Raw genomic sequence first — 17,324 nt, 5'->3', positions numbered from 1 at the left:
TCATCCCTATAAATCAGGGAAACTTCCAAAGCTTATCTGAGAGCTACTGAGTATTAATAAGCCAACACCAACATGAGAGAGGACTTCCATTATCAAACCAATGTGTCTAGTGAAACATAAACGCTTTGTAGCCCTACTTTTTGGTAGGCCTGAATTGTAGGCAGTAAAGAAAGCCAGAAAACAGAGGTTATATTAGGGACCAAGTCACCACCCAGAAAGAACATACTGGAATACACCAGAGCCAGGAAGGGACAGTAGACTCTCAGTTAACTGGATCTCAAGCAATCAGGACTCTCAAGCAATGAGCAAAGAAATAAGCAATGAAAATGTATTTAATCATGTCAGAAGCTAATTGAAGGTACAGTTATAATGTATTTTAAAAAACAAACACAGTTAAAAAGTTGGCATTATGCTATATGTCCTTCAACCAGAAGCTGACCACTTGGAGTGCCTCTGGTTTAGCTGTAACAATGTTCTCCATTCTGCATATGGCAGGGTTCTGGCTGCATAGTAGTAAATAAGTGATCTGTGGTTTGCTCTTCTCCACACTTGCATGTCTTAGACTCCACTATGTAGCCCCATTTCTGAAGATTGGCTCTGCATCTCATGATGTCAGAGCTCAGTCTGTTCAGTGCCTTCCAAGTTGCCCAGTCTTCCGTGTGCCCAGGAGGGAGTCTCTCTTCAGTATCAGCCATGGATTGAGATTCTGAGTTTTAGCCTACCACTTTTGGACTCTCACTTGCTGAGTTGTTCTTGCAAGTATCTCTGTAAAATCTTAGAAAGCTATTTCTTGATTTAAGGCGTTGGCATGCTGGGTGATGTCCAAACAAAGGATGGGCCAGAGATGTCACTGCCTTGGTCCTTTCATTACTGCCTGCTACTTCCTGATGGATATCAGATGGTGCAATACTGGCTAAACAGTATAATTTCTCCAGTGGTGTAGGGCATAGACATCTTGTGATAATGCAGCATGTCTCATTTAGAGACACATTCACTGTTTTAATGTGGTGAGATGTGTTCCACACTGGGTGTGCGTATTCAACAGCAGTGTAGCAAAGCACAAGGGCAGATGTCTTCACTGTGTTTGGTTGAATCTAATAATCAGCCTTTTGGCTAAATTACCTTGCAAAATTAGGGTGCACATTAGATTTGCATCATATGTTCATCTTAGTAATGAGCTAAAGCAGAAGGGGAAACCGCTTCAGGAGCTCATCTTTGAGGGACCCCATATCTAATTTAATAGTCAGTGCTCAATGCTATGCTATGTGGGATTTGTAGTTTGTTGAGCATCAGCATTTGGCAAATAAGGCTCAAGATCTTGTAAAACTACAATCCCCATGATTCCATAGCATTGAACCAAGGCAGTTAAAGTATATTAATTGTGCAACATAGATACATCTCATGTTTGCTCTTCCATTGCTGGATGCTTTCGTGTCCTAACACTTTTGTTTTTTAAAGAAGGAATTCTAAGCAGGCAGCATATTACAATGAGGGCACTTTTGGCCACTTTTTGCACATTACATTTGGCAGCAAATGCTTTTTTTTCCCCCCAGGGTTTTGAAAACTGAGGTGTGCATTAGATTTGATGGCACATTAGACTCAAGTAAATACGGTATTCCTTCCCTTTTTTATTTCTTATTTCTATATTTATCTTCCTTGGGACTCCCTCCAAGAAACAAAACATGGTCTTTTGTGGCAGGTGGCTGTTCCCAAACCAGCTCAAACTTTAAAATTGTCACCTCATATGAAGCAAAAATAAACCAGGAGCTTATCTTCTTATATGCATGATTCCTCTACTCTAAGCTGCTTAACCTAAGAATGAAGAATGTAACACTACTGTGCTGTCAGCATTCATTATTCCTGACATTTTTACCCAAAGTCTCAAAGATTTTGTGCTATAGCTAAAAAAGCGAAACCTGCTCTTTTGTGATTGTTAAATCTGTAATTGAAATAGAAAAAAAAAATGAGTAAAGCAGTTAACATGCAGCAATAATGTTTGAAAAGCCAACAATAATGAATACATTTTGAATTGACTTGCAGTTTAATTTAAAAGTCAGGGGAAGAAGTTTCTTCATTATTGATTTATCAATACTCTCAGCTACATGAAACACTTTTCATAACTGTGTTCTAATTAAGCAGCACTGCTCAAATGTCATCAATTTTATTCTCATTTTTTAACAGAGACTATATACGGTTGTTGTTATGAATAACTCTCACCTTTATAAATCTTTTACAATATCGAGTCAACATCATTTACAAGACGTGTTTTCTGCAATTCTAGAAGTTCAGTCCTGACATCATACAGAATGTTTTCCTCTCTGGGCCCTTTCACTCAGCCATATAACCCAGCATATCAAGACAGAAAATCCCACAATATCTGCTTTGAACAGGGTTATCTGAGTCCACACTGCCATATAACCCAGTTCAAAGCAGATAATGTGGGGTTTTATACAGCTGTGTGGAAGGGGCCTCAGATGCGGTTCTCAAAAACCATAGTAGCCTCTGTCTTATGGAGTCCAACATAAATCTATACAGCTTCAAGAAGTCAGCAAATATGACAATCTGTTGCTCATATCTTTCCTGTTTGCCAAGAGGCACAAGAATAATTTGGTAAGAGAGTACTTCATGATCACCTAACCAATATACTTGTGGTATTCCTGTTCATACTACAAATGCATGAGAAAAGGTACTCCCACATGAGAGTGGATGGTTGTGAAGAAGACATCAATTTAATACTTTAGGGTGTTATTAAGCTTGTTTATAGACTGACTGATTTATCTTTTTACTAATGCCACAGAAAGTTATCTAATAAATTCACAGAGGGCAGTAGATTAATTTTCTGTCTTTTAATCTATGTATTAATCCATTTGCTTTAAAATTCAATTTCATATTGCCATGACCTCAATTTAGATCTCTGTCTGAGATTTTAAGAGAAAATATGAGATACCCTTCAAAGTAATTAACAAAAACCCATGCTCTTGGTTAGAAAGAAAGATACTTTTAAATACAATACATCTGCTGCTTTGTATAGTGAGAGAAGGGTTTAAATAGAAGGACAGCAGAGGGAAAAACTGCCATTCTGGGGATTTGAATTTTGGCAGCAGGTTTTCCAATTTCCATCTCAAACCATATCCTACACCTGTTGTTCTTACCATGTTACCTAATCTTTATATAATCTTGCATACATTTTGTGTATCCAAAGAGCTGCCGTGAATCCTTTGCAGGGAGAAAGGCAAGAATATAAATTAAAGGAATGAAAGAATTAAGGTTTAAAGGGAAATCCTACATCATCTGTGTGTTAAAGGTTAGAAATCTCATACCACATAAAATCTGATACCACATCAGAGAGCATTGCTTTCCCTAACTCACAAACTGGAGATTCCCCAGATGCTGTCTTGCTTATCCTTTCTTTTTAATCTCACCTTGGGTGAATAACACTGGTCAGTAAATCCAGTTCCAGTGTGGTGCAAAAATGCTCCAGACTGCCCCAGAGGTAGCTACACATACCCTCCCGATCCTATTGTGGTGGTAGGTTGTAGACCACACTGTTCAACTGGACCACAACTACATTAACCCTTCTGAATGGTTATCTCACTTTCCATGTCACTGTTATCACTCCCAGCTGGGAAGAAAACCTTTCACTCTTCCTCAGATTATGTAGCATTGCATCTATAGAAAGATATCATGCATGACATGATTCATTATTCTGTTTTGGAATTGTGCAGCATATGTTTTCTCTCCAGCTATTAGAGCAGCCACAGCCACTGATCAGAGCTTGGAAGTAATAAGTTGCAAGTAACATAATTAGTATTACCTGTCCTAAATTATCTTTTGGGGTAGTGAGGACATAACAAAGTTATATTTCACAGAATTGTAACAAGTTGTTGTTGTTGTTATTTATATCCCACCTTTCTCCCCATGGGGACTCAAGGCAGCTAATATTAATCCACACAGAGCAATACAAATGTTAAAAAACAATTAAACAATAATCATGTATTAAAAACAGAATTAAAATACAGCAAATACATTAAAATGGCCCTTAAAACTCATATTCTCCCCTCCCGTCCCACCCGCCATCCCCAAAGCCTCCCCTTACCCTTACCCAAAAGCCTGTTGGCAGAGGAAGGCCTTGACCTGTTTGCGGAAGGCCAGGAGGGATGGGGCCATTCTGGTTTCTCTTGGGAGGGAGTTCTACAGCCAGGGTGCAGCCTAGTAAATATTACTTTATGTTAACTTTATAAAGTTACTCCTCATGATCTTCTAAATCCTTTCTAAATGCATTTGGCAAGGATTTTTTTCCAGTTTTAAGCCATCCTATTGGTTTTTAAAGTTTTAAAAATAAAGAACTATGGAAAATAACAAAAAGTAATAGACAATACAGCAGGAGATGTGGTGTAGTACTTTTTCAACATTGTAACATTATGAGAGAAATGGACTACTTTTTCAAACTATAATGGATTACTATGAAATGAAATGAATCCATATATGAAAACATGCTTCAAAGCATTGATAAGAGCATTATTAAGAGAGTGGCCAATTCTCTCCTGAAATGTCTTCATAATTTTACATGTTTATATTATAAGCTATAAATGGTATAATGATGCTTTAACAGTGATGCATTTTTATAGTTATAATGATGTTTCTTTATTTTTCATGCTAAGGTATTCCTTTTCACTGCATTATGTCATTTTTTAAAGAATTAAAGTAAATTCTATAATATAAAGTGATTTGTCTTACGCAACTTGATGGCCAAACTCTTTACATTAGAGTAAATCCTACTAGTGTCAGTGGCATTGTATTCTACACATTGGGTTGTTTTGTTATAGGCCTTTACGTTAACTCCAGATTATGGCAACTTTATCATAAAGTTTTCATGGGAAGACTGATTTGAGAGGAGGTTTTGCCACTGCCTTCTTCTGGGTTGAGAAACAGTTATGTGGCAAATAATATTGCATGTACATATAAATTGTATGCTGCTCTAGTCCCCTTTGGGGTGAGAAGGGTGGGATATAAATGTCATAAATAAATAAATAAATAAATAAATAAATAAATAAATAAATAATACCATCCAGTGGGATTGCAAGTCGTTTGAATGCCTTCATCTAGCATTCAAACGACCACACCATGCTAGCTGACCGTTTTGTAAGTGCATTTAGAAAACCAGAGATTATCATGCCTGGCTATTGCTTTCCATGAGCAGAACTAAGCCCACATTTTCTGCATTATTGCAGCTTTTTAGTGGTGCTCTAAAAATAGGTTAATGTGCAAGTTCTATGTATGATGCAGTTGCCACAATATATAAACACACACAAATAGAATTCCAAACTAAAAAGAACATTTAATATGTGATAAAGTACAGAATTAAAGCTATACTTATTCATTGCCCCATCTTCAACCTACATAGGTTAGCGGTTTTTTAAAACATTTCTTTACCTTGAGATTTGTGCTTGCAACCTTGAGAAGTGCGGACATAATGGGTTTAAGGCTGAAACAGTAAAACTGTTGTAGATCATGTTGTGATTGTTTATTTTCCTCAAAATAATACTCCTCATTGAACATATAATGGCTACTCGCCAACTTCAAACCTGAATGGTAATAGGTTTTGTTTATCTCTCGTTTCAGTTGTTCGAGTTCATGAACTTTTTGGCTGAGAATGTTATTTTCTGTTACATGGGATTAGCGCTGTTCACTTTCCAAAACCACATCTTCAACGCACTGTTTATATTTGGAGCATTTGTATCCTTTCCTTAAGTAGTAGTAAATATGGTATAGAAAATGTATATTATAAGACTTAAAGTGGTTGTTTCTCTCTCTCTCCACACACACACATACATACAGGTATCAAAAATGGTTGAAAAACAGGTTTCTGGAATGCCATGAGAAAATTATAAGTGGATTAAATTTTTTGGACATCAGGACCTCTCTGGATGCATCTGCACTGTAGAATTAATGCAGTTTGATACTAAATTGCAGTGGCTCAGTGTTATGGAATAGTGGGATGTATAGTTTTGCAAAGACCTAAGCCTTTCCATCAAATAATGCTGGTATCTCACAAAACCGCAGCTTTCATGATTTCCTAGCATTGATTCATGGTAGTTAAAGTGGTGTCAAGCTGTTTTCATTCCATTGTGTAGCTGAACTCTCTTTAACACTGAGTAGAGAGATGTGAGGACCTTTGTTCCAGACATATCCCTTACAACAGTGGTTCTCAACCTGTGGGTCTTCAGATGTTTTGGCCCAGAAATCCTAACAGCTGGTAAACTGACTGGGATTTCTGGTAGTTATAGGCCAAAACACCTAGGGACCCACAAGTTGAGAACCACTGTCTTACAATATTGATCTTTATTGGAAGTGATGAAGTTCAACTTGCCGTGCTTTGCAAGATCTGAAACCATAACAGGGCAGGTTTCCTGGACATGAAAAATAATGTATCTTCAATGGCATCAGATGCCTTGGGAACAAGCCAGTCTATTGTAGTGATGCAATTCTTCACCTATTTTGTACACAGAGCAACCAGCAGTTTTTAATAATTTTCTTCCCATTGTGCAAAAGACTTTTAACAGAAAACAGCAATTTTATGAAATTATTGTGCTAAAAGTTATTTTGCATTATTTTCTGTGCAATACATATTGTTTATTGAACAAAAAAGCATGTGCAAATTTTATCAAGAATCATTCCCAAACTGCAAAATTTCTCCTCAATCCAGGTTTCTCCTTATCAGGGTTTCCCAACACTCAGAAAAAATACTTTCCAGACATTTTTCAAACACTTTAGAGTATACTTTCTATCTCTAGTTAATAAGACTTTCCAGTGTGTGTTTTGGAGCAACTCCATGTTGCTACTGAACCGGGAAGAGCATATAACTATCTGCAGCCATCGATGAAAAAACAAACGGCACAAGTAAACAATGTACCTTTCCCAGGAGTATCTAAGACAATTTTCTGCCAGAGGTGAAACAGACAACGACGCACACAACTCCAAGGTCCATAGTACTCAGAGCCAATATAATTTGGTACATGAGGCAGAAAATTGTATAAACACATCTGACCTTCCCTGGTAGTACAAGAGGAATACATTTAATTAAGGGACATTTCTGCCCTTTCATGAAACCCCAAATCTACTGTTAGAGGCAACTGCCTCACTCCCATCTAAAGCAGGACAAAAGTACAGCGTTCTAGTTGTGGGATTTTGACTCCCATCAGGCCCAGTTAAAAGGGAGTCAAAACCCATCTACTGAAGTACAGAAATGATCAGAAAAATGTAATATTAGTTTGGCAGATTTTGTTCTTGTCAAACCAATGCTGACTTCTACTGAATACAACATTGTCATCAAGATACTTGTAGAAAGACTCCTGTATAAAATCCATTTTAATATTTTTTTGGTATTGGGGTCAGGTTGATTGCCCTGTAGTTTTCTGGCTCTTTTCTTTTGCCGTTTTTTTTTTTTAAAGTATGGGACTGTTTACATTTTTATAGTCATCTGGTATCTCACCTGTTCTTCAAAATTTCTCAAAAATTATGGCACGTGGTTGATACAGTACATTCCTTGAATACTCTGAGGCCCTTCTGCACTATGCTAAAACCCGAAAGGAAGCAGGTTAAAACAGCCGGCTTCATCTTGAGTTTTAGTCCTCACCCCTAAAACAAGCCCCAGGCTTTCCTGGGAGGAGTTGTTAGATGCCTTCCAGGCCCCTTCCAGCCCCCCATTTTGCTCCCCAAACTTACCGGAGGGACCTGTGGGCAGCAAGAAAATCCCTCCTCTCCCACCTCCTGATGCACCATTTTCTCACATCAGGAGGACTGTAGAGAGGGCCTGCATTGCCCGCAGGCCCCTCTTTAAGTTTGAGGGGCAAAATGGGGGGCTGGGAGGGGAGGGGGTTCCATCCTGTTCCTCTGGGATTTTGGGAGCCCTAAAAAGGATAGCTCTGCAGACCCAGGAGTCATTCCCTACAGGGCTTTCACCTCTAAAGACCTGAACTTTAGTTTATGATCCAAGTCTTTAGAGTTGTTTAATTAATGCAAAGTAAACTGGGAAAATCTGGGTTACTCTGCATTAATTCTCTTTTAGCTGAGGTGTTGTCTGGACATCTGGTAAAAAGCAAGACAGATCCTGCATTTTGGGTCTGTCTGGAAGAGCCCAGAGATGCATTAATTTGGTCCTGCAGATTCAGACTTATTTAGGTTACCTAGATGATCAACCCCTAGCAATCTTGATTTGCAATCCAGGACCCTTGCCAATGTCTCTGCTTTTCCACAGAAGCACACTGCCCACTTTTTGGGACAACGTTGAATACTGTGTAGTTTTGCCAGTATGAAGTGATCTCTTAGTGTTTTAGTGTCCTTACTGAACAGCAGTCCCCACTGTCTCCTTGATCATTCTCTTGCCTCAAATGTTATCTGGGGAATAACTTTTTGTTGCCTCTTGCTTGTCAACCTAATCTCAACTCGTTCTGAGCTGTCTTTATACAATTCCTGCAAGTCAAGGCTACATATCTGTGTTCTTCACTGGGGATTCATCCTTCCTTCTATAACTTATAGATATTATTCCCAACCCACCCCCACTTTTTCCTTGAGTTGCTGCACACCCACATTGAGCTTTGCAGATGTTTCCAGGTTTTCCTGTTAATGGGATTGTTTGCAATTGCATTCTTTGCAATTCCTTCTTCAAGAACTTCCATCCTTTCTGGATGTCTTTCTCCTTTAGCATTTTAAGTTCCTCTGTTCCATAATTGTGAGTTCTAGCATTAAGTGATATCTTCCTCCTTAAGAATCAACTATTTTGATTCCAGTGATCAACTCCTCCGTCTTGGCCTGAATCAAATCCAAGAGAGTTGATCCCCTTGTTCCTTTTTCTATCTTTTGAAATAGGGAATTATCGACAAGGCATATCAGGAATTTGTTGGACAGCCTATGCTTACCAGAGTTAATTACTCAGCAGTTATCAAAGTAATTGAAGCCCTCCATAATTACTAATTCTTGCATCTTTGAGATTTCTGAAACCTATTTCTGAAAAGCATTTGTCTAGCTCCCATCTATCACCCATCATTTTTTATACAAGCACTCATTTATGTATTGGTGAATCTGGCTGTCCATATACAAACACACATTCAGTAGTGACTGTCCACACCAGCTCATTAATTCAACAATATAGCTATGGGATTATGGTCATATATTTATCAAAGTCCCACAGTGATAACGCTTCCAAAGGCTACCAAAGATAGCTCTCTGTTCACATCCACAGTATGAAAAAAGCTTTTAGAGTGATAAAGAAAATACTGATGAGGCCTGAAGGAAACCTGTTACCAGCAGGGTATTTGTGTACAGTAAAGAGGTGCATTTTTTTTCTTTTACCTTCCCTATTTCTTTTTCTGTATTTTCTTTTTTCAGGGTGTAAAGTGTCCTTATTTTTTTTTCTAAACAACTTTGGCACTGGATGTGCAGAAGGATAATGAGAACATCAGCACAATTTTCTGAGCCATACAAAAATAATAGAAAGGGTGGGGAGGAAGGACACCAAAGTGGAGAACATTAGATGGAGACAACATGAATTGTGGGGAAATGAAGTAGTAATCATGTTTCAAAGTACATTTATCTTTCCAGAATTATTGTTGGAGGAAATAATACTGTTGGTGGCTGAACAATTTCTACTGAGATTTTTTCCCCCGAGAGATTGAGCATGGGAGCTTTTGTCCTTGATAAAGATGGCACATGAATTCTGAATAGCAAGAATGCAAATTGGCATGAAGGGGGAGATGTTCAAGACAGAACAAAATGAACCCCAAGAAAAGATGTTGCCTGAAATAAACAATGAACATATTAATTTTGTTTCTGTCCCAGAGTCTCATAAATGGGTAATTCCTCTGTGTCCTTGAACTCATCTGCTAGATATTTGGGTATCTCATTGAACTCATTTGCTGGACATTTGCGTATCTTGTTTCCTGCATTGTTTTCCTCAACATGTGATGTCCCATGATGCAGGTTGCAATATTCATCGCAAGAGCCTGTAACATATATCCAATTTCTTTCATTCTCAACTTGGGCCGAAAACAAAAGATTCCCAGGAATTTTCAACATATGATGATGTTCTCAGGTAAGTGGATTGCTTCTGCTACCATGTCCCTACTTAAAGGGGAAACATAAGGCAGAACATAACAACAGTTTTTCATAGAAAGAGAAAGGGAAGGATATTTACAGGCAATGACAAGAGAGCTGCTCTGTGATCCAAAACATTCATTGGAGAGATTTAGTATCATTTGAAAAAGAGCTTCCTCTGTCCTCTGGTGATGTGCAGTAATGATTTTAATCATTTTAATTACCATGGTACAGCCTGCCCATTATGGAAGTTTATGAAGTGGACTTGAAAGCAGCAGCTCAGCTGGGGAAATGACACTAACACAGCATAATCATGTTGCAAGCTGGCTGCCTCATTTCTTCCCCACTGGGAGCAGGCTCACTCCTTTTGGAGTATATCCCTCTCATTTTAGAATCTCAAGTCTATACATGCTTTTTCCTGTTTAAGAGAGTTCCTGGGTAATGACAATCTTCGGATGGTGTGGAGGCAAGCATGACATCTCCCCTTCACTGCACAGATAAGATAATATGCAATATGAATGCAGCATGGTCCAACCTGTTATGTGACTGCCTTTTTTATTTATTTTGTCACTTTCAGGAGAAAAAGGAGATGGGTGTTTATATGGGCCTGTGTGTGGTCACATTTTCATTTGAAATTTCATTTGTATGTTCTCCCTAGAGAAATTAGCCCAACTCCTATCTTATCTCAGTATCAAACAAAGACATTTCTTTCCTACCAACCTTTAAAAAAGAATTTTAATTTGGTATCTGGTTTATGTGGCTTGCTGTAGAAATACTGCCTTCCATTTTTATCAGTGCAATTGTTGTGGCCTTACACTCTAGTTCTTTGAAAGTTATTTTGACTACAATTGCCATATAATCGCCAGAATCCCCAACCAGTACCCTCAGGGAGTTACTAAGATGCAGGACATGGGAGAGGCATCTGCCATACACCTCTCTTTGCAGGCATTTTTCTGGTTCTAAGTCTCATGAGAACTGTCTCCACTTGGCTAATGCCTGCACTAAATCCAATGACTAAATCAATGTCAGAATTGCAAACACAACTAAAGACAGAACTTCTGCCAGGCTTACCCAGTCAATTCTAATCTTTACACCTTTTCCTTTGATATATGTATTTTGCTGTATGTATTTTATGGTGCTGTTTTAGCTTGGTTGTGCCCCATCTTGAGTGGGGAGTAGAGGCAGGTAACAAATAAAATCTATTATTATTGTAGTAGTTGTTATTATTTTTAACCTAAATCCACACTGTATTATTTAATTGTTTCTTAATTTTTATATTCACTTTGTTTTTCTGCGACTAAAATGTGGGATTGTTAGCCACCTTGAGTCCCCATGAGGAGAAAGGAGAAGTATAAATAAAGCTAATAATAATAATAATAATAATAATAATAATAATAATAATAATAATATCCCAAAAGATTGACCTCTCATTTAACCAGCACTCATCCGGATTGGAAGATACTGGTTAAATTTAATTTCTGGATGTTTGAGAGTTACTATTAAAATGGGCCTAACTAATACTATACTCTATACTATACCACTCCAAAAACTCTGTATTAACTTGATGTTAATATTGAAATACAGTAATTAAAAATCAAATTAAGACAAACTTAGCTTTTTGGGTACTGTTCCATTATCCAGGCGGACTCCCGAAGGAGGCCTAGACAGAGGAGGCTAGTCCATTTTAGGGGGGCAGAGTTGAAGGAGGAAAATCATTTTCTCTATTTTTGCTGGTTATTCCCCCCTCTCTGCCCCCACACGCACATAAATGAGGGCTACTTCCATGACGGTGACATGAGTGGGGGAAAAAGCTTCAAAGTTAAGATACCACTCTTTCTGTGATCTTTTCCATTCAGTCTGTAGAGGAGACTAGGTTTAAAGCTTTGATAATACTATTTATACTCTAGTGGAGACAGGAGCTGCAGGCGCATGCCCTCTCTTCCTGCAGTAGGCAGGTTTCCAAGGCATTTTAAGGACGCTTTCCATTTCCCAGGGAAGGAAGAGAAATCAACCTGGAGGTATCCTACCCTGGGCTTCCTTTAAAAAGCCCTCTCTTCTCTCTTGATTTGGAGATGCTGGAGTAGTGCCTCCCCCCCCCCCCCATGCTTTTCCTTCTATCAGAAAGTCAAACACAATGCCTAAAGTGACAGGAAGGGGAGCCTGTGGGAGCCTGTGGGAATTCTAAATGTATTGCCCTGAACCACAAATCCCAAACTCAGGGAGTGAAAATGAAATGATAGTGCTATAATTGTGTAGTATGATAGGACTCTAAGAATCAGATTTAGATCTTTTTGCATTGTTATTGTACACGTAATAGGCTAACACTGCTACTCTCTTGGAAGCTATAATGATTTTCTTCCTGATGACAGCCTGGTTGGTTTCATTTTTATTTTTTTTCCAAGAGAATCTAGTGATTTCCAGGTCAAAGAACATCAAATATGTATGAGGCACATACAAAAGGTTAAAACCTATGCCTGTGTTCATAATTTATGTAGAAATGCACTCTGCACAAAGGATCTCTAATCTACATATAACATTCTAGGTTAAGAAGAATTCAGTTAGTTCCATAATTGCTGAGTTCTAGGTGTGATGAAGCAATATAATTATAGTAGGACAAAAAGACAAAAGAATAAACAACCCTGGCATAGAGCTCTATTCTGGGAAGCAAATTAAGGAAAACAACCACTTTCCATGGCCAAGAAACATACTTTGCAGGCTTAAGAATTGCAAAATTTTCTCCTTTCACTTCTGCAATAATGAGAGAGAGAGAGCAGGGGCGGGAAATGGCTATGCATGAAGCCCCACCATCAAAAGGGCTTAATGAGAATCCGCAATTAGGGGTGAAGTTAGTTAACCATTTCTGACAGGAAGATCTCACTATGACTAAATTTCTAAATGTGCCTCCATGTGGTAAGAGGGGCGGTATTAAAATGTGTCTAGGAAAATGGAAGTAACAGTCTTCAAAATGTTATCGTAACTACAATTCTAAGCACAGGTACTAGAAAGTTTTCCCCTTTTGAAAGTTTTATAAGTTACTTTTGACATCTAGAGAATCAGCCAGTAAATATTTATTGTGCCTTGTATTCAGCAGAAATTTCTTGCTCTAAGACTTTAGACCAGGGCCCTCCAAGGTCATTTACCCAGGCTCTGCCCTAAACTTTAGTCTGAAAGTAATTGAAGGCACACAACAACAACATTGCCAATTGACTTGATAATCTTAACAGTTAAAAGCATGTCCACACTTCCCATTTAAATACTGGTAAATTTATGTAGGTTAAAATTGTTCTTCATTTTAAATATTGTATTTTTATTTCATATTTTTGTACTACAAATAAGATATGTGCAGTGTGTACAGGAATTCATTCATGATTTTTTTTCAAACGATAGTCCTCCCCTCCCCCCAACATTCTGAGGAACCATGAACCAACCCCCTGATTTATATTGAAATATTTGATTTCTTTTTGGATTATCAAGTATAATAGTTTAAGGTCACACAGGCCATGTGTGAAAGAGGGGATGTTCATGAATTCATCCATTCAGACTGAATGTAAAAGGTAATGGTAAAGGTTTTCCCCTGGCATTAAGTCCAGTCATGTCCAACTCGGGGGGTTGGTGCTCATCTCCATTTCTAAGCTGAAGAGCTAATGTGGTCCATAGACATCTCCAAGATCATTTGGCCAGCATGACTGCATGGAGCACCATTACCTTCCTGCCGGGGTGGTACCAATTGATCTACTTACATTTGCATGTTTTTGAACTACTAGGTTGGCAGTAGCTGGGGCTAACAGCAGGAGATCATACTACTCCCCAGATTGAACCTGTGTCCTTTCAGTCAGCAAATTCAACAGCTCAGCGTTTTAATCCACTGTGCCACAGGGGCACTGGAGATATGGTATGGGTAGCAATCCACTCTTGTACTATGCTGTTGCATAGAATGGGACTTGGACAACCACAAATTTTAGTGACTAAAGGGGGGCCTTGGAATCAAGCCCCAGTAGATAGCAAGGGCCCACTGCACATGTTTTTTCATGACCACACATAACATCAATTACCTCTCATTTCATCAATATCAACATGAAAAAAGCATGAATTGAATTTCTATTAAGTGGTGTCAGCACTTTTTTCAAAATGAGATGCATCGTCTTTATGTACACTTCTAGGTTTTTAAAAAAATGTGTACATAAAGTGCTGTTTTTTACATATAAAATTTTTCCTGTGCAAAAAAAGAGTGAATCTTGTGGCAAATAATTCCCCAGCAGGATCACTACAACTACTTCCTGCTGTTTTTTATGCAGAGTATGCTGTTTTCTGCACAGAAAAACCACACACAAAAGATGTTTAAAGTGTAAAATTTTCAAAGATTGTTCTGTGGTATAAAGTAAATGTTTCCAGTTGAAAGGCATTGCTTTCACTTGCTAAAATGCTTTCTGCTCACTTACAACCAGTAAAGCAATATTGACATCTTCACCTGTATGTGACAAGAGTTTTGCTATCTTTTCAGCAGCAATGGTTCATTTTTTTTCTTTTCATGTGTATGTGTATATACTTGCACATGTAGGTGCATCTCAGTGTGGTTTAAGTTGCAGTGATGACAACAGCTGATGCTTGCTTTACACTAGTTCATTTAAAATCCAATTCAGCAAATATGCCACAACTTAAAAGACGTTTTGATTACAAAGCTTATGTTCATTGTCAGCTACTAGACTAGTCACTCTGAATAGTGAGAAACAATACAAATGTTTTCAGGTCTTATGTGAATTCTTCTCATGGCCATATTGATCATTCAGTTATTTCAACAGACATGGCACTGTTTGGCAGCTTACACTGCCAATATTAAGTGCTGACATTTCTGAAGAGTCTATGACATTATCACAGCTCATCCAGAGGTTGTGAGAAAAGAAGCGGATGTATCTACCTGAGGCTGCCACATGTGTGCAGAAAGAAGGAGAAGATGGGGCAGCTGTGGCAGAAGGTGAAGGGATGGAGCTTTAGAACTGCCTGCAAAAAAGCAGGTGGTGTGGCTTTGGTGGTGACCTCCATGGCCCTGTTTACAGGTGAGGGTGAGGAGATGGCACAATTCAATGCCTATCAATACCACCTCACATCTAGGCTAGGGGCCCTTTCACACAGGCACAAAATGGCATCTTGGATCAGCATTAAAAATGCTAGTTCTGAACTGCATGAATGCCATCCTAAACCACCTCTGTGATGGAACCAGCCTGACAGACCAGTCATGTAAAAACTGCATTGATAGCATTGGGCATGGGCTCAGTTTCCCACCCTCCCTGCACCCCAATCCCGCCCCCCCCCCCCAAATAACCCAACCTCCAATCAGTGCTGCCTGCTCTGTACTAACTGATTCATCATCATTCAAGGAGCTAAGGAGTAAGCCCACTCTCCCCGCATTAGCTTCCTGAATGACAAAGAATCAGGAAAATTGCAGCAAGTTCAGCAGCTCAGTGGTTTAACCCACCAGGGGCTCCACATACTCAATGAATGTGGAGAGGAATACAGAGTGATGGTCATTTATCCTATGACTTTATCCCAGGTGCAGGAGAGAAAAGGGGGGAAGCAGAGGAAAGCAGGAGAAAGCATCCTTAATAGTGGAGATGTGAACTACCCCATCAAGATTCATCTTTGAGGATGTCCAGCCATCCCATGACTTTTCCCTGCTTTCCTCTCCTTCTTGCCACTATCTTCAATCAGTAGTTAGGGAAATGCCTGACTTTTGAAAAGTGATTTTTCTCTTTGTTTTCTCATGTTGTTGTGAGGGATATGCATGGAAAGACCTCCAGGGGACTCCATTATGCCAGTGTGAGAAGATGGTAAGAAAACAAGGACAATTTATTATGGGATATGACCCCTAGTTTACAATCTTCTATTTGGAGGCACCTTCAGTCAAACGTTGTCAAATCTAGTTTTGAAGTATACATTGCTACGAAGAGTGGAAAGGGACCTAGAAGTTGCCCAACAACAGTTAGCAGCAGTTGGCAATAGAGTAGGAATACATGTCACCAATGGGGACTAATGCCATCTATGAGGATATTATAGTTTCCAGAATAAAAAAGGAGAATGTGTTCTTATATCGTTGTGTGCCATATCTTGTGAAATTCCCTCTTCTACACAACCATGAAAAGTTCCTCACCAATGTTCTATCTGGCAACCCTCATGAGGACATGCTGTTTATTTCTATATAGATTATAGCAACTATTTTTCAATGTAGTTGAAATTACAATCCATGTAAATTAGAATAGTTTCAAAGGTCTAAGCATCTTTCAAGCATTTAGTTTTCTGGCAAAGAAGAAACCACAATGTGCAGTGTGGGCTTAAGGATTTTTTAAACATTTTCTTGACGAAGAGTGGTGTAAATTACAACCCATATGTATAAGAATAGAGCTGTGATTCCCCTTTTATAGGGAGATTTTAATTTGAATTATGATTACATGCTGGTTACCCTGACAGCTCTAGGAAATTCATCTGGATACGGCAGGTTTGCTGCAGGTCCCAAGTGGGCTTTCTTGGTATGGTTGTGCATTATTCAAAGGGCACCTCGGGACTTCCTAGATGCAGCTGTATTTTATTGGTTGGAGAAGCAAATTCAGGTTACTGTATTCTCCCCACCTAGAGTGACAGGGGGGCTTATATAAAATTCATAAATATCTATAAAGTTTTTTTGGCATATTGCTTGAATTACTGATTTAATTTAAAGGACTTGCCCATTACATGGGATTTACAATGTTATTCCTATTTTCCAGAAAATAATAATGTTGGCATGTTTAAAAAGCCTTTTCACGGGGGCAAAATACAGCTATTTCTTTTGTATATCAAGGCCCCAGGAGGGAGTGCTTTTGTAAATATGCCATACTCTTGGCTCGCGCTTAGCGTACTTATTACCACTCTATGGGAAATGTTTGATTTGTGGATCTAGTTCTACCCCCACCATTATCATTTTGCTATTTTATTTAGTCTCTGTAGGTGTATAATGTTACTTTTGTTATAACCTTGTAAAAGCAATTCCACAGTGCAGCTTAAAAGTCAGCTTTTATAAGGTACCATTGTCTCAAACATTTTTTTAAAGTTCCTTTTTAAATTGCTCATTACTTTGCATTTGTGAATGCATGCTTATTGAATGGAGCTGCTTTGTAACAAAGATTTCAGTTCAGCTTTGAATATCGAACAGTGAGAGGAATGGATGAGAATTCATCTGATTTATTTTAAATCTATATTACTGG

General features: G+C 38.5%; 1 protein-coding gene across 1 annotated transcript in view; it reads left to right on the top strand.

Moving 5' to 3' along the window:
* The window catches only part of SLC9A9 (solute carrier family 9 member A9), a 366,051-nt gene that overhangs the window by 174,285 nt on the left and 174,442 nt on the right, over positions 1-17,324 (top strand). Inside the window, exons 10-11 of the mRNA XM_067465985.1 lie at positions 5,623-5,736; positions 9,979-10,090. Of these exons, the coding sequence (XP_067322086.1) occupies positions 5,623-5,736; positions 9,979-10,090 (226 nt within the window). The remainder of the gene's footprint in view (positions 1-5,622; positions 5,737-9,978; positions 10,091-17,324) is intronic.

The sequence above is a fragment of the Anolis sagrei genome, chromosome 3 (assembly GCF_037176765.1).
Source record: "Anolis sagrei isolate rAnoSag1 chromosome 3, rAnoSag1.mat, whole genome shotgun sequence".
Taxonomy (NCBI): Eukaryota; Metazoa; Chordata; class Lepidosauria; order Squamata; family Dactyloidae; genus Anolis; species Anolis sagrei.
Note: the sequence above shows the minus strand (reverse complement) of the source record. Positions and strands in the feature narration are given on the sequence as shown.